General features: G+C 37.8%; 1 protein-coding gene across 10 annotated transcripts in view; it reads right to left on the minus strand.

The window, feature by feature from the left end:
- NAV3 (neuron navigator 3) overlaps positions 1-26,948 on the minus strand; it is a 557,486-nt gene that overhangs the window by 48,945 nt on the left and 481,593 nt on the right. For 7 of the 10 annotated variants that reach the window (XM_084516198.1, XM_084516196.1, XM_084516194.1 and 4 more), the window contains 7 exons: positions 20,140-20,278; positions 15,838-16,114; positions 13,081-13,786; positions 11,059-11,547; positions 5,527-5,568; positions 3,064-3,224; positions 998-1,186 (listed from right to left, as the gene is read on the minus strand). In XM_084516198.1, the coding sequence (XP_084372324.1) occupies positions 998-1,186; positions 3,064-3,224; positions 5,527-5,568; positions 11,059-11,547; positions 13,081-13,786; positions 15,838-16,114; positions 20,140-20,278 (2,003 nt within the window). The remainder of the gene's footprint in view (positions 1-997; positions 1,187-3,063; positions 3,225-5,526; positions 5,569-11,058; positions 11,548-13,080; positions 13,787-15,837; positions 16,115-20,139; positions 20,279-26,948) is intronic. The other 3 variants (XM_084516197.1, XM_084516195.1, XM_084516191.1) reach the window with 3 other exon arrangements.

The raw sequence follows: 26,948 nt of genomic DNA on the forward strand, positions 1-26,948 counted from the left end.
TGTTATTTGTCCGTTATTTCACCTACAACTCATTTTTTTCCTCTTTATCCCATAGCTATGAGCTTTGGGTTAGCGGAAGATTTATTTTTTATATATATTTTTAATTTGCTTGTTTTAAAGACCATTTATATTGTCATCGCTTAGCAGTAAGCAAGACGGGAGAGAATGAATCTCCATGAAATTTTATATTTTATTTTTTTTAAATTAAAGGACGTGAGAAATTAGTACTTAACAGAATCCTGCAGATGATCAGATTTAACAGAAATGTTAGAAGAAAATGTTACCATGCATTTAGTTAAGACTTGTTAAATGCTCTGGGGTTAAAAAAGAAAATAAACCAACAAACAACAAAATAACTACAATAACAAAACACAAAACAAATCCAAAAAAATAATATTCAAATTCCAGGTGTTGTATAGTATTAGAGAAACAAGAAAGACTAATGATCTGCATAAAGGCAGCAACTTGGTTAGATTAAATGGCGGAGTTTAGATGCAGAAATTCATTGTGTTTGCTGTAGAAGGCTGCAGGGAAGTAAGGAAATTAAATGACCACAAAAGACAAGGGATTGTAAGTGACACGGGCTTAAAAAAAAAAAAAAAGGCATAAAAAAAAAGCAGAAGTAGGACTAAAAAAGCATGGAATCACAGTAGTCAAGGTATGCTAAGACACTTGAAATTTTGGTGCAAATGGAACAAAATAATTTTCCAAGAATGGCATCCTTTCCCCTCAAATTTCTGGGACACATGAAGTAGTATAGTATGATGTACTCTGTATTACATATTACTGTGGGAAATAACTATCTACTGTGCTCTAGGGTAAGGAAGTACACTGTGGGGTTCGCTAAGGAAGTATACTTCTTCTAGCTCAAGAGAATTCAAAGAAGTTTCACAAAATTATCTAAACTTTCACGTTGCAGTAGAAGTATTTGAACATTGTACTACACTTTGGAGATTTTGGGGCCTATTCACTGATCCAAATAATAAATCAGTCTTACCTTCCTCCATGCTGTCCCTGAATGAACCTGAATGACTAATGGCTCGTGGTCTCTCTTCTAGGGATGTAGCACTGCCACACAGTTGGGAGTCATCATACAGATCAAAAGAAGTGTCTTGTGCAGGGATGCTGTTTGAACGCATCATACTTGGTCCAGGAAGGTTAAACTGAGACAGGTTGGTTGGGCTCACTGGAATACAAGGCTTTATTAATGAAGTACATTTCCATTAAATGAACTTTGGTTCAGCACAAAGTTGCAATGCAGGAAGAGCATGGTTAGGCTGACTTTACATGGCTAAGAAAATGAAAGGCTTTTATTCCCATATCCAAAGCCGCCACAGAAAGGTGAAAGAGATGATCTCCAAGGAGCTGGAGTTATATGAGACTAATCCTGTAAAACATGTGGTAACAGTAATGCTGGTGTCTGAATAAACACTTGTTCGTTTTGACAGCCCAAGACAGAAAAATCAATGGGAGAGATTCAAAAGTTAAAAGTTAAAAAAGGAATAAGAAGTTGTTAGTATTTTTTATAAGCAGCTATTTTAATAAATGAGCATTTGCATTTCAGTTTTTCTTGTATGAATATTTTACCAAATACTGTAAAGACCAAAGCTTTATTGGCATAAGGAGGACATATCTGTCTTTTGATTTTCTGCAGCACCAATAGCCATATCAAGTTAAAATTCTTCACGGGCCAGCTGAATCTCATCAAAATAAATAGGAATAGTCTGGTCACTCATAGTTCTAATCCAGAACAGTATTGATGAATCTACTTTAAGCTTTCACAAAGTCTGTTTGTCATAGGAAGGAAAGCCAGGTTATAGTTCACCTGGACTACAGCGTCAAGAAGAAGCAGCTAATCATCTATCCAAATTCAACCTAAGTATTTGGAGTTTTATTTTAGATCATTCAAGACGTGCCTGAAATTGTGCTGTGAGAGACAATTATTCCATGGAGCTACAATAATGGTGAGAAGGAAAGGACGAAGACAAAATAAATAATAATTTTTAAAAAAGCATATCCTATTACTCTCTGATGTGAATGCAAGAACTATGAAAAGAAAGAAAAAGAAGGTAGTAATAAGCAGAAAATGATAGAGTGAGAGAATCACTGCTCAAAGACAGCTGTGTCTCCTGCAAGTATATGGAAAAAATCCAAAGCAGTGGCTTGCTTAGACAGCATCCAATTTCATTTTTAAAAGTGGCTTTGTTCAACTTCTTTTTCCCATATGTAATAAAGACCAGCGCTTGTATGGATGATCAAATTGCTTTCAAGTGATTGTAACCTACAAATGCTATAAGCTGTGACAGAAGTGTGAATGCTTCAAAGGTTGCAGCAACTTCCACAGCAAGGACCTAAAACACAATAGCTCTTTGTGAACTTAGGTTTGTGTCCAGTGCTGTGCAAATAAATGGTTTTCTATAAAGCATTACAGAAAAAATAAAATTATTAATAAAACTAGATTTGGGTTGTATTAGCCTGAAGTAAGATCCAGAATAACCAAATCTAAATATTAACCTGCAATCAAATAAACCTAAAGTGTGACTCACATCCTAGAATATTACATTCTCTTAAAGGATAGGACTTAAACTGGACCTAATGCTATAGCTAGGTCCAGCCACTGAAACAAATTAGAAAAGCCTGCCTCAAAACAAACCTGTACATAAGAAGAAAAACAATGCTTAGCATCTGGGTTGAAATCCACTAAAATAAATGGAAGAATCCTACTGTCTCTGTGAATCCTCAGATTGGCTAATAGAGGAGTAGCTTTGATCTAAAGGCTAATTTCCTACTCTGCCTCAGATTTTTGTCTCCTTGAGCAAATCACAGAAAATATTTTTATTTTTTTTTTTCTTTCTTTTTTTTTCTTCTGTATACAAAATAGGAGGTACCCTCACCTACTCCATGAAAACTTTGGTGAGTTTCTCTCCATTACTGGAGTACCAAAATATGGCAGTAGAGATGTTAAAATGAATGATCTAGTTTAACAAACTAGGATATATGAACAGTTGAATTTTATGGTACTATTCTGAAGTGGGAGAAATGGTGAAGGGAAATAGCATTTACCCAGGTTGGAAAAGTGATATTTTCCAGTTGCAGATGAAGACATAGCTGAAGGAGAAACAAGCGGGGACTGACTGCCAGTGTCTTGCAGGCCTCCAGTTGAATGGGAGCGTAGCCACTCCTTTCCTTCCTCCTGACTCGTCTGCCGGGACGATGGAGTGTATCTGAAAAACCACAGCTGACATGCTCAAAACAACGACGAGGTTTGGAAAGAAATGGGTGTGACATACATATACTTTACTGGTTAGAGAAAACAGAACCCTTGGAATGTATTGAGTCTAATTAGTGAAGTGATTATCACCAGGGATTTTACCAAAGTAATGTTTACTGTCCTGTTAGAACAGAAAAATATACAAGACTTGAAACCCCTTCAGTTTCAACCCCCTCCCCAAAACAGTATTCCCTTTCTTTGAAGAGATATGATGATAAACCATAGAAAACAGACAACTGAGCTGGCAGGAGAGAACTGCAAAGCTAGCGGAAGTATATAGGGTGATGCAAAAGCTTAGGAGCTGCATGGCTAGGATGGGCAATGCACAGACTAGAAGCCAGGAAAAGTGAGTAGCTGCTTATGAAATGATACCTGCCACATCAGGTGGGCAGTTGGTTAAATGAAGGGAGTGAAACAGATCAACAGCTCTGAAAAAGCAGTTTGCATTGGTAATGACAAGCACTTGTGTTCATATGCATGGCCTGCTTGACACTGTGTCCTGCCCCAAATTTGGGGGAGGGAAAGGGACAGGAAAAATTTGCAGAAACAAGCTATTGGGAAGGAAGAAATCTGGAAATCAAAGCACTGATTGATTGCTTCCTATGAAAATCTAATAAAACATGTGCAACTGCCACATGGGCTAAGAAGGAGAACTGATAACTCATTGCCCCAGACTGTTTTGGCAGGGCTGGAAGAAGGGCAATTCTGGCAGTGGTTAAACAGTAAAATGGGCAGGTAGTGTGGGTATTAACCAAGAGACTGTTTTCAGAAATGTCTGCAATAGCCCATGTCAATTAGCATTATATCCTGCAAAGAAATGAGCACCTTCTTCAACACTGTCATGAGATATCAGTGTTCCCCAAACAGCAGAACAGAAGGGGCTTTTGATATTCTGGCCTCAGGCTCATAAAGCACAAGTATTTCTGCTTAGAAAGCAGATTGAATGAACATTCTAGTTCTCATGTTGTGCTTGGGGTTTTATGCAGTATTCTAATGCATTAAAACATCTTGTCCTGATTAAATATTTATTTCATTTCTCCTTTCAAAAAGACAGCAATGATCTTTGCTTCTAAATGTGGTGTAGAAGAGTTATCTGGTGGTTATCAGATCAGAGAGATGGGAAAAGGAGAATTCAGGATCTAGGTCTTGGGCGGGGGTCTCTGTACATTAAATCAAACTGACAGTCCTTCTGGAATTACTGATCAGGTTTGTATGGCTATAAACTGTTTCTCCACTCCATTTCACTTTCAGCTTTCAGCCACCATTACAGTCTTATAGCCACAAACCTCAGTCATTCCACTGTACCCTTGTTGGGTCCCCTTTATGCCTTCTTCATATCAACCACTGTTTCCATTAGTCCAAAGTGATTGTTTAGGGCTAATGGGAAAATCAATTAAATTATTTATAAGGAAAGGACAATGCAGAAGAGCACTATCTTAAATTTTCAAAAAATACCGTTTTTTTTTTTTTTTTTTTAATAACGTGAGATTTTAGCTGTGTAATTACAGTGACTGGAAGGCTGCAGAGTGTCTGTGTGCATGCACATATACCTTTGCTTGCCAAGTCTACTTCCTGGATTAAGGACATAAGCTCCCATGCCTGATGAGACAAGATAAATTACCTAATGATTCCCTATTTTAAACATGAAGAACAGAAGTGGGCAGATGACTTCTGTTTTCTGTGTTGAAGATGGCTCTAATTACTGGGGAATTAATAGCAGAATGGGACTCAACATTGCTAGGTAGGGACCAAGATGAGTAATTGGAGTAGGGATCATTTTGTCCTTACAAATCTTGGATACAAAAATAATATTTTCTGGATTTACACTTGAGTAGGTCTTCAATTCAAATTGCATGAGTGTTTGCCTTCAGAGTTCAAGTTCAGATCTACCTGTTAAACTTTGCTTTTCTCAATACTTTCAATAATTACATTGAATTGCAAAGATACCTTGTTCTTTCTTTTAGATCTCCAGGATCAAATGCCTCCTAAGATTCATCCCATAAGAAAAGTGTTCTTAACAGTATTTGCTTTCCAAGATATATCTCAGAAGGAAATTTATTCACTAAGCAGACTTGGAAAGAAAAAGTCCACTGTCAAAATCTATGCTTTTTTGTTTGTTTGTTTTGTTTTTGATTTGAATCTAAGTATGATGAACTGTTCTAAATAGAATTAATATAATGAGAAAGAAAGTGAAAGTGTAGAAAAAGTTACAGTAAAACAGAGAAGCAGCAGTCATGCTCAAAAAATGTATATACCTTAATCCCTTTTTGGGTAGTGTATTTCTGTCAAGCTGCATGCTGTTAAAACAAAAAAAATCCCTAAGGACATACAGTAAACAGGACTGTTCAGAATTACAAATTTTAAAGGTCTAGATATGTGTGCATAACAGAATGTCATTTAATGCTTTTTAATGTATCTTTCACAATAAATTCCTGACTCATTGAAGGGGACAAGAGGACACGGACTGTCACACGTTCATTTTTCAACTAGACAAGCTCTAAGCTGGGTCAATAGCAATTTGGAGACTGTCCAAGTCAGAAGGAAGTCTTTCCCTACCATTCCTATCCTTCCTGCGGCTTCTCCCCACAATCTGTGCAAGAATCATATGGTCACAGTATGAATCTTTATTTTTCACAGTTTCCTATGATGCACCAGTAGATTTTCAAAAGAGATGAAGGTTGTGGCACCTGCTAGGAGACAGCATGGCCTTGCCAGAAGCCAAATGACAGCTCAGCTTGAAGAAATGAGTGCTAAATATACAGACCCTTGGCTTTCTGTTGCTGTGGAGCTCACAGAGTGAGGTCATGGTCTGGAAAATGAAAAGTGGCACCAAAGCAACGTTGTTCCATATTCATGCACAAACAGTGGCAGGGCAGCTGATTATCAGGGATCTACAGCTGGAGTTTTCCTAATTCAAACCCTATCACCATTAAAGAGCTGCCTAAAAAGGATCCCCTTAGTCTTCGTCATGATTGAATGTAATGTGGGCATTCCCTCAAAGACTTAGCAGATCAGGTTGAATTTGAACTTGTTATCATCAAGTATGTTTGGCAATGTTTTTTTCCTGTAAGAACATAATGTCATGTCACCGTATGTATTAAATAACAAAATGGCTTTATAAAGTTTCTGTATTACATATCATAATCACACCTCTGAGAGCAACAGTAACTTAAGACCATACTTCCTACCCAAGAAAGTTCTCACACTGTTGCTAAAGGTCTGTTTATATTGTACCAGGGGTGCTGGGTGCCCTGCTTTCATTGGACTGCCTTCACCAGTAGATAACAAGCAGGAGCAAAGAAGGGTTGGTAGAAGCAGAACGTAAATTTCAGTGCATCATTCCTGTATTTTTTAGTTCCTTACAGAGAAGAATAGGGCCTTGATGTTCCTTTATGTACCTTTACGCATCTCTAAATTTCAAAACAAATAAAGATGATTATAAGTGAAACAGCTCCTTCTGCAAATACTTCAAACATCGAGCCCACTCTATCTCCATTCCCTTGTTTATTTTGCACTGCTGAAACCATCTGCAAGTTCTCTTGGTGGAAATACAGGAAGTCTTACAGTTCTTGGTTCCCTGCCCCTGCTGTGGATTTCAACTTGGGAAAGGCAAAGAATGGCCATGGTACAATGTCCTTGGGCAGAGAAGCTATGGAATAAAATAAATAAATGCAAGCTAAGGAATACCCAGAGCCAAGGTGATATGGGACGTATAGGTGAGTTTCTGTAAGTGGTTGAGCACACCACAAAATCTGATACATGATGTGCTGTTTCACACCTTAAAAACACAACTATCAACTCTGCCAATAATTCAAAACAATTGAAATTCTTGAAGAGCTTAAGTGGATTTCAATGCATATTCATGGTCCTCAAGACTAAACTGCATTCTAATGAAGTAGAACGGAGCCAACCAGTTATGCAATTAGAAACTACTGCCACTCTGCTAATCTTAAAATGCAGGCATTATTGCCGATGAGACCACAGCAAAGTCCTATATTTCTGCATTCTTACGCACCCCTTGCTGTGTCACTTGGACCAAGCAGAAAAAAAGATACAAATCTGTAATGCTCAATGGCAATTAAGGATCAAAAGAATTAATTAATGATGATGTATCCACATGGAAAATTTTATCAATTAAACCAATGATATTTCACCAGTTAACCCCAGCAGAGAGCTTTATTTTACAGTATGAGGAACTCTGGCTTATTTTAATCCTTCTAAATTGATGTAAACTGACATACAAGTGTCCTCTCACATAAGGAGTTACATTGCTATAACAATGGAAGTAGAAGTAGACTTCTCTAAATAAATACTGCTGGTGCAAAACTGGCAAAAGTCCTGAAGGACATACACATTTTGCTGGGGGGAAAAAAAAAAAAAAGAAAAAAAAAAGGAATATTTTGCCAATGTTTACTGAAACTATTTTCTGCTTATTACAAAGCAATAGATCTTCATGGAATGACGTAAAAATTTTCTGGAACAGACTTTGATGCTATATGGATACAGCATTTGACAGGAGGCCTGTGTTTACTGTGTTTATGCCATAGCATTACTTTGTGGATAGCCTGAAGACCAACATTGTGACATCATCTGATCATCTCTGGAGGGATTGAGATGTGCCAGGTGTGTGTGGGCACGTGGCAGAGAACTTGTACATTTGCTGTCTCTGTGGCAGGTAATGGCTGTTTTGGAGGTAGCAGGAGACATAGATGTGCCTTGAGATTTTGGCCTTGTTTCTGTATTCTTTCCAATTGCAACAAATATTTCTTAAAACTTGATGTCCCAAAGTCTTTAACCTAAACCTAGAACCCCTTAGACATCGCCTCATCATTTTCCACTTAGTATATGTGAAAATATATCCTGCCCTATTACATTGCTTCAATCTAATAAACTGTCTCTCACTTCTCTGACAATTCTTTTCCAACCTGTTTAGGCACCTATGAGAATATTATTTGAAATAGCATAAAGCTCTACTAAGTTCAGGATTTCTGACCATTCCTTTCCTTGACTCACAAAATCTCTTTTCCTGCAACTAAGTCAACTTAGTATTATTTAAAATGGCATTAATGACAAACCTCGTGTCATCTGCTACTTAATCTGTTTTAACATCCTCTGTATCCTTCCAAGAATGTGAGGTCAAGCAAGCCTTGCCCATAATCACCTTGTTCTCTGTCCCAACCCACCTCCTCACTTTCCTTCAAAACTTATTTAGCCCCTGTGACTACAGGGCTAATTCAGACTCTGCCTGAAGCAAATAAGTGAAGAGTTCATCGGGACCAGTGAATTGAAGATGTAAGAAATTTATAAGTAATCTTTAACCTTTTCATTCCCTTTTAGCATGTGTGCTGTTAGTGATGTTTAGCTATCAAAACACAATCCGTGCTTCAACAAAGAAGAATAAAAGCAACACATCATTTATTTGTATTATTTATTATTAGCTCTCTCTTCTCTTTTCCTAGACTTTTCTCTGCATAGAATATATGTAGCTTGCTAGTTCTGTCTTATTTTGTGCTTTGGTCTTTCTGATTTTGTCTCTATATTATGTTAGTATATCTCACTATATAGAGCACTCATTCCATCTTGTGTATGCTGTAGAGTGACCGAAGAAAAAGACTAAGCCTCTCTGAAGATAATTTCTTATGCCTTGCCAGAATACAAGAATTACCACAGGTATCTAAAAGATAATCTGAGTCCCCCCACAACAGTTTACAAAGGAATAAGGACATAACCTTTTGCCTACTATATCTGCTTTTAACATTGCAAAACAATGCTTTTGTTGTGAGAAAATACTTTCCTACGTGGAGGTTTTTCTTTTAAAAAGTTTAGAAATGACATAGCACTTGTAACAGACCTTTGAGAAAAATAAAACTGCAGAAACCCTACTGGGGCTATAATTCCAGAAATGACACCATTTTCTCTAGGTACATATATTAGTTTTGAGGCCAGATCAACATGATAAATGGTTCTCTCTGGACTCAATCATTATATCCCCATATGGACAAATCTGAAACTTAAAATATTGCCAAAGGCAAAGTATTTGGAACCACTGGAAATTAAGTCACTGAACAAATACATAAAGTATTAGTAGCAGGGGTTGCTCAGGAGCTAATGCCAAACTGTTAATATTTTAAATGTGATGTTTAACATCCTCTGCATAAATATGATCTTTGGCATAAATTCAACACTTTTCCACATCATCTTATTGACCTCACCATCCATATATGCAATAGTAAAAGGTAGTGGTTGTTTTTCTAAACTAAATATTAAAGATTAACTCTCTAAGAATTATTGTCACATTCAGTTGATGGCACACAATGCAAACTACTATTAAAAAAATTAAAGGCACAGTGCAAATTACAAATCACTCGTATCAATGTACTGTTAACTACTGCTGTCATCATAGACTATATTGGTAGGCACATTTTATAGTACTGTAATTACGTTAGTTAGAGGTGTGATTTTAGCTGATATAGTAATACTCATGACTGCAACATAAGAGAATGAAATGTGAGGAGTGTTTCCATATAGATTTGACCAAGAGATGTCTTGTTTTGTTTTGTTTGTTTAATGTTGCTTTACTGAAAGTGAAATCTTTTCATGGAAAGGCTTAGTACTGAATAATCTCCGGTTTAACATAAAGGGGAAAAAGTTAACCCTGTCTATTTTTCACATGTATGACAAAAACAATTTTTTTTTCTCCTTTAAATAATTGTGCATTATCCAAACAACTAATTTTAACCCTAAAATATTGAAAATATTTCTGACTCAGCATAATTTTCTTTTCTCGATCCAAGGCTAATGAAATATTTAATATTGAATTTTCAATCCCCATGTAAATTAAGAATTTCATTTTTAAATCCTGAAAATTTTCACAGGAAGTAAAAATTACTTACTACCTAACAGAGTTTATTTTTTTCTCCTCTACAAAAGTCAAACAAATGTTCCACAGAAAATACAATGAAAAACTAAAACTAAAAATCTTGGTATTGTTGTGCTTTCTCTCAGGGTAGTTGCATCATTTTATTACATAACTTGAATGGTAAAATGTCTTCATGTCAAAAATGTCTTTAACAGATGGAACAGGGGAAACCCCTTTCTTGCTTTTGTCTGTCTATTCCAGACACTTTCCAGGACTGTGTTTATATCATCTTTCAAACTGTCTCCCTGCAAGTGCAACTGCATTTTCATGTTTGTGTAATAATCTCTATACAAGAAAAAATTGTCAGGGCTGGATATTTTAAGGCAAGACTGTGTGGTCAGCTGAAGCCAGAGGACCTCCAGCTTTGCTTATGCATTGAGCTAGGGGGAAGAAAACTGGTGAGGTCCCACATCTTGATCAGGTTTGTTAGCTAGAGGGCAGTGAGATAGCTTGGCACCTACTGAATACTGGGATGGCAGGTAGAGCTAGCGTGCAGGACTCACTGTGTAGCTGTGTAGATGTGCCATGCCTTTAATTAGAGTTAATTAGACAATTTTCCCCTTTTTTTCTGGTTCTTTCCCAGAACAAGGGAACCAAATTAAAAAAAAAAAAATAGGAAAAAAAAAAACAAGACAGAAAAAGCGCTTGTAAAACCTTAGAAGGCAATTGCTTGTATATCCAATGCCTGCAGTTACTTTCAGCTTTCTTTTCTTCCTTCCTTTTTTTTTTTTTTTTTTAACACACAGAACTAGGCTGCTAATTAAACAGTGTCCCTTTAGGAAAACAGATGGAGGGTTTATTTTTTTTTGGCTCCTGTCCTTTTGCCTCTCACTTGTTTTGTGGTCACTGTATCTATAGGCAAGCTCACCTTTCCGAAAGAGTAGATCTGACGCTTCCAGTCCTCATGAGCAGGCTCTGAACCTCCTGAGTGCTTGTTGTCAGTCCAGACAGAGAGCCATGATGGCTAAGAGGAAGGTCAATAGACTCGGAACTGGTGTGAAGGCTAGTCATGGACTGGTAACTTGGTGTGTCCTTACTGCCCGCTGAAGAGCTGCTCAGGTTTGCAGCCCACACAAGACCACCTGATGTGAAAGAGTGCACTGAGGCGGGACTGGAAGCCAAGGAGTGACTTAAGCTTACAACATCTGCATTTAAGTCCGAAGGTTTACTGAAGAGGGGGCTGCTGCTACCACTTTGCCCACCTGCACTGCCCATGCTGCCTGTGCCCGAGGATGGCGATTCCAGGCTGCCTTGCCGTGCCAAGGTGGTACTAGGGCTGGGCATTGCCGATGTGGGTTTCACACCTTCAGTACTGGGTGCAGAGGCAGCTTTACCACTTGCCTTGGCACCAAACAACCTAAATGTAAAACAAATAGCTTTAGAGAAACTGATAGCCACATCAAACATTCATGGCGTAACATCCTAAGAGCCAAACTACACATTTTTAATTACTGCTACTAAAATCATGCCTACCTAGTTGTTCAATGGCATCTCAAAATTAAATTCTCTTAACCATATCATAATAATCGTTTTGTTTTTTTTTTTTTTTTTTTTTTTTTCTTCATTAGCAACAGCTCTTATTTTCTCCTATTCAGATGTGCTCTTTGCACATGCAGACCCTTTTACCCAGAGAGGTAAAATAGGAACATTTTTGTCTTATTGCATAAACAGATCACACTTTCACCCAAATTCAGGAATATAACATTCCCACAGCTAAGTCATTAGCTTTTAAACCCCTCACTTCTCAAATCAGCTAAAACAATTGCAACAAATGCTTGCAAAACTCTACACAGTTTTAAAAAACATCTAGTATTTGTATAAAATTTTCCCCTTTTTCTTTTGCGCAGATACTCATGTAGTCATCAGTCATGTGGTAACCATTGAGACAGAATAAACTGCACCAGAGCTAAATGTGCTCCATTTGTTTCTACGAGCAGTCATGACAGAGGTGTATTTCACATAATTGTTCCCAATAATTCTATAGAAGAAAATTTCTACTCTGATGATGAGAAGAAAACCAAATCCCCTAAAACTGTTGAAATAAAGGTCATGGGATGACTTAATGTCTTACTGGAAATGTTTTAAGCTGCAGTTAAAGTGCAGCTCATAAATTAATGAGAAATAAATGCAAAGCTTATCGTGATGTGAAGTAAGCATGCCTAATAATGTAAGAATCCATTTTACTTATAAACAAGCCCATAAAACTCAGTTGCAGCTCCTGCAGCAGATGGTAACTGGAGATGCTGTTTTGGTAGCTAGGCACGAGAGGGCACTCTTGGCTTTTTTTCCAACAGTGGAGCTGCTCCATCCAAAAGTGAATGCTGATTTATACATTCCAAAACTTTACATAGGGCATCTCCAATTGAAATTTAGTCTCGATTAATATATACGAAGAAAGGTGTAACAAAGCTGCTTGGATAATTAAACTTTTCTAGTTGGAGCTGCTGACAACATGAAAGCAAATACTTTATTAACCTACAGAGCTCGTCAGTTCTCCGAACAGGCTACACCACCACCTGTTCAGGTGACAGACCACACCTGAATGAGTGTTCTATTTGGGGATTAATCAGAATATTGAGAAAGAACTTCTCATGTGCCTGAAGAGTCAGTAAATAACTTATTCAAGCTTTCAAACTGTTGTTATGGGAATGTACTTAAAATGGTCAAAGCTCAAGCAACAGCCATGTCTTGTCTGGGGAGGTCTTTAGGCCTACAGAAATATTTGTCTTGTGGAAAGACATATTATCCTTTTTGCCTTTTTTATACTCAGATCTCTGCTTGTGGGAAAATATGCCTTGAAAAAGCTTTTTGCCCAGTGGATACTGGTTTGATACATTGAAAATCCCTCCTTTATCTACAGCAACTCCAGGAATTCATAGAAAACACTTACCTTCGAAAAGTGGGTGACGCAATATCTGGGTATTTGGATCCTGGCTGCCTAAGACCCGGTGTGGCAGAGGCGCTTGCAGAAGTTGGGCTGGATTTGGGGGAACTTGATAGTGAGACACTCTCGGAATCAGACACGGCCACTTTCTCCTTCTCCTTGTCCGTCTGATTGATAGTGACGGGACTGGACCTCCCAGACCCGATCTTGCTTGGCTCCCGCAGTTTGGTGGCGGCAGCACCCGCAGACTTGCTGCTGACATTGGAGTCGATGCTGCTGGTGCTGGAGCGGTGTCCGCCTCGGCCGGGGATCCCGCTGCCACTGGACTTTGACGGGCGAGGCAGGCTTCGATACTGCAGTGTTGTCTTTGAGTTCATGTGCAGGACACCATCATCCTGGTTCTGGGAACCATCTAAGCTTGTCTTCCGCCCTGCGTTGGACTTCCCACCGATGGCTGAAGATTTTGGCATTTTTCCCAGAGTCGCTGAGCCACTTGTGATTGTGGCGCCACTTGTGGTGATTATGGTAGAAGAGCCCATCCCAGACTTCTTGAACCCAAAGGACCCAGTAGCAGTCGATCGCCCAATGCCAGAGGGAGGCTTCTTTCCTTCATCACCGCTGCTTTTCCCTGCATCTGATGGAGAGCGCTGAATGGAGGCTCCTTTCAGGGGAGTTTTCACTTTTTCTGAAGCTTTAGCATCATCTGTTTTTCCTAAATAAAAGTATATTTGAAAAGGTCACTTTGGTTGAAGCTGTAACATCTCCATATTTACTATTTCAAAATGAAAAGAATAAATAAACAGAAATACTACCCTAAGAAAACAGACCAGCTTAGGACTCTGTAGTACCCCATAAGCAGTCAGTAACAGGTACAATACATTAAAGTAAGCATTAAGTATTACAAGCCTGACATTCTCCTGAGAATTTCCAGTTTCTTGCATAGGAAGAGAGTGCACTTGTAGAAAATATTCCAGAATGGACTACAAGGAATTTTATCTGCTGTGGGTTTTTTTGTTGTTGTTTGTGATTACTTGTTGTTGTTGTTCATATTAATAGTATTTCTATATGTAAGAAATGCTAAAAAAAAAAAAAATATAGTGTATGTGTGTTGCATTGTGCATTGTGTTGTATTGTGTATAGTATTTCTATATGTAAAAAGAAATACTATTTGAAAGTAAAATATGAAATATAGTTAATATTTGCAGAAGAATAATTATGCATGTAGAAATTAATGGTACTTATCGAATTCCTTGGTTGTCATTGATATATATATTTTTTTAGCTTGTAACTAAATTTGTTCTGTTGTTAGTTATAAAAATTGCCAGAGAGAGATTATGTTGTCATGGTATGAATCTTCTTGATCTATAATGATATCAGTTATAGGAGTTAATAGTCTTTGTCATATTCTTGATGTCTTTTCAAAATTTTTAATTTTCTGAGAGGCTGTCTTCTATATGCCTATATACATGTACCATACATGTATGTTCTACATAACATATTAATACCTTATTAATATTAACATATTAATAAGGCATTCAGAAAGGTTTAAATAAGATACCCTCTTCCATCTTAAAAGAAGATGGTAGACAAAAATGCCTTTTCTATTAAATAGTCTAATTTCTATTTAAGCATCTATTGTATGCTCCAAATAAGGCACAAATACTTAGCACAACAAAGTATTTAATTCATACTTCAAACAATTACAAAGTTTTGGAGGTAAATGGCCTGATTTATCTTAAGGAACCAAACTGTAATGAAGAGCAACACCTACAAGTCAGAAATAAATCCACTTGTGTATTTATACAGTGCACATTTTATGCCACACAAATACATGCACCTACCAAGATACTGATCAGACATCTACACTGCAAACACACAGACTATTAGGATATGCTTACAAATTTAAGGCTTCAGTTCTGTTGTGCACACTGGCTGCTCATCTTCAGTAAAACGGAAGACCTGGAAAACTTAGCTTGGCTTTGGCAACCCTTGTAGGATATCTTCGTTTAATTGCCAATATGGAGTGTAACTACTGTAACATTGACCACTGCATTGATCCCTGGAGATCTCTCAGACCAGAGAATAACCAATATTTAGTAGTTCCAAATTGCAAAGAAACAGAAGTGACTTACAAAGGGAGGAGCTCCTGGTCAGTTACTGTTACAACCAGGTGTTAATACACACTCATTAAGTGTTTGGTCAGACCAAAAAAAAAAAAAAAAAGTGCTAGAAAATGTCCTACAAAGGACTGATACTGTCCTAGTAAAATTATGGATTAGAAGGTCTTAAGAACAATGGCTTCCACTAACTTTGGACTTTTGCTGCCAAAGTAGATTACAAGAGTGACTGTTACTTCTGAGAGACCTTTCAGAAGGTAAGAAACCATTTAGTACTAAATAAAGTCTATAAAACACATATATTTTTACAAGTTTTATTTCTTAAAAATGGACTATAAAATACCTACTGTATGTAGAACACAAATCTAAAAATTCTTTTAAGAATTCCATAATAGATGTTGATGTACTTATATGATAAGAAAGCAAAATGTAATCACAGTTTATGCTATAGATACATTTGTATTTAATTAATAAATTATTGGTATGCAGTGTAGTAAAAAAGTGGTTATAAAGATGAATAGTTTAGTACATTCTGGCAATCTTGGCTTGGAATCATTTGTGAGAATAAATACCAATATGCTTAAATGAAGTCAAAGTTTAAAGCTTAATTTTTAACACAGCAAACTGAACTACGTAAGTTTCCTACCCGGGGTCTTGAGAGCACTGGTTCCTGCTTTGTGCCTGGACTGAGTTGCTCCTACTTGTGCAGTCATGCCTCTCCTCCAGGATCCAGTCTGTGAAACAGAGAGGGATGCTTTCTGACCCCCCTTCTCTGACTCTTCAGACAGCCCCAAGGGAAGGCCTTTCCACTTGCCACTGCTGTCTATGCTGCTGTCAAAGTCTTCCTCTGGTTTCTTCAGCTCTTCAGTGCTGCCCCAAGTTTCGCTGTCTGTAACTGAGCGCTTCTCTGAGTCTGTCTTCAGCTAGAAGAGATTTGCATGAGAAGTGGTCAGTCTCAGCATCTTCAATACTCACTGCTTTCTTAAGTCTCAGGAAGGAAGGAGAATAAGCACTTATAATAAGATTTATTTGTACTGAGGGAAATGAAAACTTCCCATCTAAAATGTTAGCATCTTGATCATAAAAATTTTAAAACTCCTACTTTGGGAAGATATTTTCCTTTTTATTTTCAGAAGATTTCTACTCTTCCCTTCATAGCTAAGCTGCAGTGAAGTAAAACATAACTTACTCTAATCGTCAGCAGAAATACCCTATTGTTTGTAAGCCCCCTCTGAATTTCACAAGTGAGTCACTGTGCTGAGAAGTTGTACTAAAAGTTTCAGTGTGGAAACTCCTAAATATATTACTAAAATCACCACAGTCTGGTCTCTTGCTTTTACCTACCCAAACCTTCCACTGACCAAATTAGGACTATTGCTCCAGCAGTAAAGGTTATGTTGTACCACTACTGAAAAATGAAAACATTACCAAAATGATCAGTGTTGCAGTAAATGTCTTTTTCACTGGTTTGTCTCCTCTAAAACCGATCATTTTTGAACAAGAAAGTGGCTCTAGTTGATAGAAGAGCAGCTTTTGCAAGCACTACCCCATCAGCAGGATGAAGGTAACCAGCTGGGGTCACGCTCGCTCAGAGACTCAGTCCCATGTGGAGGATGCCCAGGGGGACCTAACACCCCTGTGGCATCTGCTTTCCCACAGCCCGTGCTGATAAGGGTGTGCTGCAAGGAACAGCTCAGCAAGACAGGGCAACGTACCTTAAATAGATACATTAGATATCTAAAATGTGGCTTAAACAGAAATACTAGAGACTGATCCTACCTTTTGTGTTGGACAAGACTTGCAGTCTGTGTGCTGACAGCCTGTTTGTTGTAACATTTCCTCCTCTGTTTTTCTGCAGCCTCCTTACCTCAACCTCAAGCCTCACCTGCCATCATCTCATCAGTCCTGTTCCCCTCTTTCCTCCTTCTTCCTTTGTCTTTTCATTTAGTTTACTTACTCCTCTTTAACTCCTCTTTTTACTTACTCCTCTTTAACAATAACAAGTGGTGCCCCAGTCAGGTAGCTCATTGCTTTTGTCTGATGTAAGGAGAGCTCTGACCCCATACAGACACCCTAAGCAGGTATACAAAATGAATCTTGTTCAGAGGAGAGCTATTTATTATTCTGTTTTGCCACAATTCCTCCACAGAGACCCCTCTGTGGTTGCTTCCTAGGCACTGCTGTCATAAGTAGGATTAATACTGATTAGATGACCGATGGAATAATCAGTTACTGTCATTTGTGGCATACAAACTGCAAAGGTTCTCTATACTCTCAAAATTTCATATGTGCTTTGGGAAGGCTTGCACAGATTTTGGGTAAGGATTGGTGGGTAAAGAGCCTAAGAAAACATCTACATATATATCACAGGGTCCTTCAGATGAGAGTTTTCATTGCTTCTATTGTTACAACACATGTAATGTTCCCAGAATTTTTCTCATAAATGAATGGTTATAAACACATAGTTATGCATTTTTTAAAGCATCATTGAAAACTGCATCATCTCCAGAAATGACAAGTACAAGACTTTTTAAAAGCCTCTCTTCACCATTATTCGGCCCAAAGAGCAATGTTAATCCTGTTTTAGTATGTAAACAGTAACAAAATATGCAATTTATGCTTCAGGATACAGCCAGCCTGCACTGCTATGATCACTTGAAAGGACTGCAAAAGGGAGCTCTGTTGTTATGTCCTACACCTGGAGAGCAGCTGGCAAAATCCTCATATATTGTGGTCATCTCAGCTTCTGGCTGAAATTCCAGCTAGTATGGAATACTCTGCTTTCTGATTAATCTGTTTGATGTGAAAACTAATAAAAGTCTGTTCATAGCTGTCATAACATAATGCAGCTCTGGCAAAAGAAAGCAATATTTGAACACATGTTGTATCTCTGTTTATCACAGAACAAATTGCAAATATTATCAGGTTGAGTATCTGGAACATGAGATCACTCAAATGGAAAACACAGAAAGAGTTAAATAGTCAGCCTGAGATTTCCCATGTGGTGATGGTGATGATGCAGTGGAACAAGTCAGCCAGGACCAGCTGGCCATCAGCAACTGACATGAAAGGGAAGAGGCAGATCTCCAGTTTAGAAACCATGGGAGACCCTGATAGAGTGGCAAAGGCAATGGTAGGAGCTGAAGAATGCTGGAACTTGTGTAAGTATCACTGCACAAGTACATCAGCCTGAAACTCATCTTGGAGCTTCTATTGCAGATTAAAGTAATTTTCCTTCCCAAAGTGACTCTACTTCTCATTTTCTGGGGGAAATGATAAAGATGTGTTTTTCTCATATTGACATATTCTCACATAATTTACATCTACAAAACAGTTCTCTGAATTTCTGACACTGCCTGCCTGCAAGAGTCTAAATGGAATTTAGGTTGTCAGTCTTGAATCCTGGATATATGACATCAAATCACTGAAGGCACAAACTCTTCCCCTATGCTGAGTTTTCAGCCTTGAAGTTCCTTGCTAATGAACTGAAGATGCCATGGCAGAGAATACTTTTCTAGTGGTACTCTTTTCTTTTCCTTTCTTTCGTTTTCATAAACTGAGTCCTGTAAGCAGTCTACATCATCTTTTTCATCACTTTCAATTTAGAGGGGAGCTGGGAAGAAATATCGGGATGCCTGGCACAAGGGGCAGGTATCTATCTAAGGGACATTACCTATCTATCTATTTACCTATCTATCTATTTACCTATCTATCTATCCATCCATCCATCCACCCATCTTTCTATCTTTCTACACCATATACAATATATGTTACGTATATGGCTTGTGGTTCTACTCTTCTCAGAGCTCTATTTTGATGGTGTGCAGACCTTGGACTAAAACACTTGGATTGGTGTTCATGATTTGAAAGGGAAAAAAAAATTATGAATCAGTAGTGTCACAGACAATAGGTCATGGGAACATTTTCATTTGTAGTGTTTGCAACAGGGAACCAATCTGTTAAACTTTAAGTAATATTAAAGTACTTAATATTTTATTTGTGGGGTTATGGAAAATATGGTTAGACAAGACTTCAGTAGGTGTGTTGGTCCATGTTCCTGTTTAAAAGACAGGTTAACAGCCAGAGCAGGGGCTGAAATATATTTTAAAGTAAGCAAGTCCATACTACAAGAGCTACAACACCATGGGTATGGGTATGCACAATACCATCTAGAGTCTTTAGCCTGAAATTCCTGCAGAACCAAGCAAACCCAGCAGAAGGATGGGTATTTTTTTATGGCAGGCAACCTCAAAGAAAGCAAATTATAGATGACATTCCCATAGGCCATTTCCATTCTTGTACCTAACTGGGGAGAGGAAGCTCTACAAAATATGGACTCCCTACTTCTGGCTTTTATCTCCCAGTGGAGAAAATAGAAATAGGGAAAGAACATTACAGCCTAGGCAGTTTGTCTCTGATATGTGTCAGATCATGAAAAATGAAAACTATTTCACTTTACGTTGTGCTGTCTGTTGCAAAAGATACTCATTCCAAATGCAATGAAGTGAGTTGAAATGCACTCAACACAGATTCAGTAATGATGTGGGGTTTTTTGGTGCTAAGGTGCACTAGGGACTCTCCCAGGACAGGCAGGGCAGGGTCTTGCCAGCTGGGGCCCATCCTACAGCTTTCATGGGTGGGACAAGCCCTGCCTGGCTAGATCCTGCCCTGTCTGCCCTCAGCAAGGGAGCAGGGCAGGCCAGGGAAACTGGGACATCAGCCCACAGGTTAGCGTTGGTCCCTACTCAGAGCTTCTCACCTATAACTGTAATAGAGGAACTTATAAAATATGAGTACTTCATTTGCTTTGGAATATTGTTTCTAAAGCTTTTTTTTTTTTTTTTTCCCTCTCTCTCTCTCTCTTTCGTCTTTTCTCCCTCTTACTTTTTTCCTGTCATCCCACATGCTTGTGTGTTGTTGCAAGAAATGGCAATGGAAAGCTACTTACCTGGGCATGGGCATTCTTTCTTGAAGAGGCAGTTATATTGGAATAAGAGCTGACAGATGAGGTGGTGTTCAAATCATCTGTGCTGAGGTTGTCAAGAGTGTCACTGAGGCCACTACTTACTGAGCTGCTGTCATCCCAGCTGCAGAGAAAGAAGCACATCTACTTTACGTACTGTGTATCAATAGGAAGAAAGTGTCTCAAAATCTATAGACACAATTATTTATTCTTCGAGAGGTTAACCAGAAAATTTTCAGTACTATTTCCCAATGTATGGTGAATATTAGTTTTCAGACTTTTAAATTAATTATTCACTCACAATTAATGAAAGACCCAGTTGTCTTTTAAAAATTTAACATCAGCTCTAAGCAAGCAGTAGAGTAAGTCATTAAAAATGTTGTTTCATGCTTCATTGCAATCACATTCAGTACACTGGCAGGGAAATCCATTAAACCTACCTGGTATTGCTAGCCAAAGCATTATTAATAGGTTGGAAAACACCTGATGGATTTCCAGGCTACAGAAAAATAAAAGGAGCATTTCTTCTGCAGCCTAATCAACTGTCAGTAGGAAGCCAGTATTTCCAAAAGTTTTATTTTCTTGTCTTAAGCCTTTGTCTCATGGGTGCAATGTCATCAAAATAGGATCCCTGACAATACAGTCACCAGGGTTGACAGAGAACACGTTATACATCTCTCAAGAAACACAGGCTGTCAACTCTTCTGCTTTGGCAGATTGAGGCAGAGATGTAAATGAGAGAAAAGCTACTTTTACAGAAATGTCATCTACCTAGTCTCACAAAAGTATTGTTTTTTTCCATGGAAGTTGAAGTTGGTCAGTGTTTCTCCATAGTGTTACATTACGACTATTAGTTTATTGCAATATAAATCATTATAGCAGTATACTTGTAACACAAGAAAAAGAACACCTTGTTCTGCTCTAACCTATGTCATGGGCCATCTTTAAGGTCATATTCTGCAATTCCCCCCTTAAATCTAAAATTCAGTCCTACAGTCTGATTACAGCTGCGTACTATTACTACCAGTTGTTCAGAGCAAACCAGGAAAATATCTGTGAATATTGTTTTGTGAGGTTAAATTCACTTGTTCATGTAAGGCCTAACAGCAGTGACAGGGAACTGCATGCTACGAAATGTGTGCTGTGCTGCACCAGAAAGTTCAGTGCACTAGTCTTGTATCATAGCAACTGCAGCAAGCATTACTTTGGTTTTGTGAACGGTAGAAAATCACATTACAAGTCACTCCAGTGACAAGGTAAATGTATTTCAGAGGGCAAGAATTTATTACAGTGCTACGCTTTCCTCTGTTGAGTACAATGACTAGAAATAAATACAACTTCTGCAACATTGCCAGGTAATATACGTTCAAGTTATTTTAAAATGCAATTTCATATCTAAGCAATTAGAATATCAAACCTTATAGATTTCCCACATGCACCTAAGAACCCTCTCTCATTTACTAGTTATTTATACCGTCCACATTTTTCACTGTCTAATGTGATATGGAATTTCAGTGATGCTAAATGCCAGATTCAAACAGTATGCACCACAAAAGAATATACCTTGTTATAACTATTAAAACCAAGAACCTTAAAGACCGATAAGAAAATAGATATTTTAAAATGCAGGTTGGTTTTAGAAAAGATAATATGCCTTCATTAATAAAAAAAAAAAAGTTAACAATCATAAGCCAGATCCTATGTATTGGGCACTTGCACAAGCAACGTGAACTTCTAATGTATGATCATTCATGTTGATTAATACTTGACCATCAGTTTCCTGAGTCTAAGGCCCTGGGAACAAAGATCAACATTTAGTTCTGTTTGCACGTTTGTTCACTATTTTATTTTATATTATTGTTTGCTACTTCATTTGTTCTCATTTTTCTCAGTAAGAAGATTCAGATTTCCTAAATTCTGAAATAGTTCATATGAGTCATAAAATATAAATATGACATTTGTTCTCTACAACTGAAGTTGCCAGATAAAAATGACTATGCTTACATTCTATTATATCTTCTCTGTTGTGTTTCACACTCATCACACCTCACTCACCAGTGGCTTATTAGCAGGTTCTGGCAACACTCATGGCCATCTTGTAAGATACAAAGAAGATTACTTTGACACTTCCACTACTGACCTTTCAGAGCCATCACTATATTTGTCTGTAATTATTTCTCTGATGATAAGTGGTCAGAATTTTTCTAAATTTGAGGGCTTTCATCCCCCCCAGATTTCTAATAATTTATATATTTAATACAAATGTATGATAATACAGTATGCCTGTAAAAATAAGAATATCCCAAATTGCTTTCTTTTCTGTATGTCACTTTTCTAAGGACTATTAGAGGGACTGATTCTTACTTGACACAATCTTTTAAATTGTCCTTTTGATAACATACAGTAAAAAATGAAAGCTACAACAAAACATATCATGAAGCAATGAAGATCATTGTACTGTGCTTACTTTAGTGCATTGTCCTGAGTCATTTTAATGTGGCCATGCAGTTAAATCTCTTTGCTTTTGTCACACACCATTTCCACCTTTACAGACCTCTTTTCCCATCTCTAGATAGTTTAGTTGCTATCAGATAAGTTAATATATTTTCTGAATAATGAAGATGCTTCATTTATAATTTGTAACACCACATGCATATTAATTTCTCCGTTAAGCTAAAAAATCTGGTAAAATTATACGTGCATCACCTTGAGACTGAAAACCCATTCTTGGTAGTCTTCAGCAAATTCTCATCAAAACAATACTGACATTATTTATTGTCAGTATACCTAAGGGACTTAACACAGGCTTTTAATATACTGGCTAAGATTTGTCTTTCACTTACTTGTCTCTTTTTCATGCACCCTACACTGTTTATGACAAGTAAGGCTGTTCACTGCTGTTTATTAATGGCTGATGCCGTTTCCCTTCATCAAAACACATTTTAGCTACTTAGAACTTTGGCAAAACCTGTTTTTTGTTATTGTCGGGTATTAGCCTTGGGTCGATTTCTTTAAAAAAAAGTTGTCAGCAAATGCAGTTTTGCTATCTAGGAGACTAAGGCTAAGAGAAAAATGTCTTGTTTGACAAGTTCTGGAAATCTTTTCTTTGAGAAACCCTTGGATCTCAAGAGGAACTGGAGAAGAGCCTTGAAATTTAGCAAGCCATAATCTTCACATCAAGGATGTACCTTTTGCTGTTCCTGTGAGGAATCATCTCAAATCTGGCTAATTTATAAATCTCTTCAAAATCACTCTTTGAATATGCCTGGCAGAGACTTTTCAGTATTTTTTCAGCTAATAGCCCAAAGCCTCTACTCCACCTATACACGTGGCAGCTCAGCTCAGCTCAGCTTACCTCAACCTGCTGTGAGCTGCTGAGGTCCAGGGTTCTAATCAGCAAACTGAGAGCAAGCCAGTAATCCAGCAGCCACTACTCTCATTGTGAATGCATGTAACAGTTTATGATAACATAACCACATCCTATTTTTTGTTCTCTAGAAATGCTTCTTTAATTTAGTGCTCATAAGAGGTCCGCTCTGTGAACTCAAAATCCAATTTTCACACACTGAAGTACATGAACCAAATAAAGAATATTTTATATGGGATAAGACACTATTTTACACAACAGGTGGATAAGCAACAGATCTCCAGGGCAAAGAAGCAATGACACAATCCAGAAAATACTTTCTTTTACCCTACATAATGAAGACCCGCAGAAACCTGCAACAATTTTTTCTGGATGTTTTCAGTGATAGCTGAAAGTACAGAATGCAATTAGGTAGGAGATGAATGCTGAAGGTAAATGATAAGAAGAAGTAGTACTAACAAACTGTTAGCTCCATGGGTACATAAAACTATTCTCCTTTTACAGTATTTGTTGTAGAAAATCAAAGCAGTCTCTTAATTGCAGACAAGACACGGTGGAGGGCACAACCACAATGACTGTTCCTTTCACCCTTCCCGTTTCTATTTTCAGCACTTTCCTTAAAATTGCCTGCTCAAAGAAGTCCACCATAATGACAAGCTGAGTCAATGCCTGGAATTTATTTCAACAGTGGCATATTTCATTAATGTTTGAGATTGCCTCCAGTCAAAGTGGCCTTCGTGTGCAAATAAAAGAGCTTTTCACAAGCAGATCATCAGACATATGAAGGCAGAAAGACTCCAATCAATGTGCTATCAAGTTTGCTAGAAAAGTCTAATTGCTTCAGTGCACCTTTGGCACAGTTTGACAAGTTGCTCACATTTTTTCTTTGGTTCATTACTGATTTTTGCAAGCAGATGCAGGAGGTGCTGCTTGCTGAATAAAGCTCTACAAAACAAAACCCCTTTCTCTTAAAGCATTCATTTAAGCCAAAAAAATGTTCTCTCTAGGGAGGTTTGTAACTCTGAATTAAAAATAACACTTTATTAGTCACGTGCTTTGTACTGCATATGAAGGACTTTAGAGCACAATACTAGACCTAAGATCCTGGCATGTCTTCCTTAAGAATGAGAAATCCTTAGTCACATACTTGCTGATGCAAGAGGAATTCACATAACCTCGGAGACCTATGTAGAGGTCATAATATATGGATATGGGGTCCAGGGACTTTGAACAAACACATTTAGCAAAACTACTTCTACTTGATTTTTAGAGCCACTCTGTGCTTTCAAAATGTGGCAGAAGGCCTTTAAACACTTCTAAATTGTTCATTGTCATAGTGGGTATAAGTAAAACAGTGCCCACGTGTATTTCTTCAGTTAGGGGAAATGATCTTAGAGGATAAATCAAAGATCTGAGATTGTGATAGAAAGGTAAAACTCAGGAATAAAAGGAAACTTAACTCCTGAGTTTAGAGTGTTTCCATTTGTGTGTTTGAGGATCTATGAATCCCCACTAAGAGAGATCGAGGATGAGCAACAGAGTTGCTCATGAAAAGAGTACAACACTGTATAAGAGAGACATAGATCTACTGGAAAGTCCAGTGGACGACACCAAAGATGATGAAGTGACTGGAGCATCTCTTCTATAAGGAAAGGATGAGAGAGCTGGGACTGTTCAGTCTGGAGAAAGGGAGGCTCAGGGGGCATCTTACCAATGTGTACAGATTTCTGAATAAAGGGTGAAAAGGGGAAAGGTCTGGGTTCTTCTCAGCTGTGTTCAGCAACAGGACAAAAGACAATGGGCACAAAATGGAACACAAGAAGTTCCCTCAATATCAGGAAATATTTTTTTACATGAAGGTGCCAGATTACTGGCACAGGTTGTCTTGAGAAGTTATGGAGTCTTCTTCCTTGAAGATCTTCATAAGACACCTTGACAGCATCCTGTAAGCCTGCTCTAGGTGGCCCTGCTTGCACATGGGGTTGGATCAGGTTACCTCCAGAGGACCCTTCCAATCTCAGACATCCTGTGATTTTGTGATTCTTTGGCTACACACAGCCGACTGATTTAAATGACTGCAACCTAAGATGACGGAGGTCTCCATGCCTCTCTCTGAGAGCCACTGGATGGTTCTACACAATAATTCATACAAACAGCATAGGTATGATAAATGAAATATGAACAATTGCTTTCATTTGTATAGCCTACTTCTGTATTTGCCAAATGGGCTGCTAGTACACTGTTCCACTGCAGTATCTGGGATCAGGACACATTCACTTAAACTGGATAGTTATTTAAATTAGACAATAGTGCCCTAAAAACAAACAAACAAACAAAAAAAAGGCAAAATCCCCAAATCTAGCCACCTGTGGGGCGAATGGCTACCTATAGTGTAAGAAGATCTGTGTAACTGATGCTCAAGGTATCTACATTGCATGTGACTTAAGGAATCAAAGGTTGGCATTTACATCACTAATTAGTCAGATACATACAATGGGTAAGTAGAAAAGTCTGAAAGTATATGAACGATATGACTTAACCCAGATGTCCAGAGAAAAAAACTTGAACTTAGTACATCTTTCCTTACCCTACCTGTACAAGTTTAGCCTTGCAAAAGGAAGACAGAACTCATTTACCACCAGTCCATGCCATACACTTAAATTCATAAAGCAGGGGAAAAAAAATGCATAAATCAGCCTCCACAACACAGAGGCGCATGTTGCTTTTCTACCACATACCAGAAAAATGGATATTAACATGCAGTCCAGGCTGCTGCCATGAACCATAATTCTTTCTGATGCCCATATTTCAACCCATTTCAGGAGAGTAAGGCAAGATTCAGCCTAAAATAAGGATTTTATATCTACTCCCTTAATAGACTTTTGAGAACAGAAATGATCTCTTAGCTCATTAAGAAGAAAAGATAAGAAAATAATTGGACTGTTTTACTCAAAGCAATTCCTCACTAGCATGCCAATATATCAGCTGGCAAACTTTCTCATTCAAAGTTCAATTCATCATGAATTAATCCATTTTAAATCTTTTACTGTGAGCTCAGCTGTTCATTATTCATAAAATAGCTACACTGACCCTTCACTGACAGATTCAAGATGGCACAGAGTTCATAAAATCAATACTTTGTTTCAAGCCACAGGCTGCCAGAGCAAAAACCCAGGCCCTGAATCAAACTAGAAACTTACTGGAGCTATAAATTTCATTATAGCTATTCTATCTTCATAGCTAAAAAAAAAAAATAATAAAAAAATTTTAAAAAAATGTAGTCAGTTGGACTCATACTTCACTGCCTTTTCCTCAGCAAGTGTAATGCATTACCTGCCATATCCAAACATGGTAACCACTGAAGCATTAATCCTGAATTACTTTGGGTTCAATGATAGAAAATAGTGTCATGTTCCTTTCAAAATGC

This window comes from Aythya ferina (assembly GCF_964211825.1).
Source record: "Aythya ferina genome assembly, chromosome: 1".
NCBI classification, from domain to species: domain Eukaryota; kingdom Metazoa; phylum Chordata; class Aves; order Anseriformes; family Anatidae; genus Aythya; species Aythya ferina.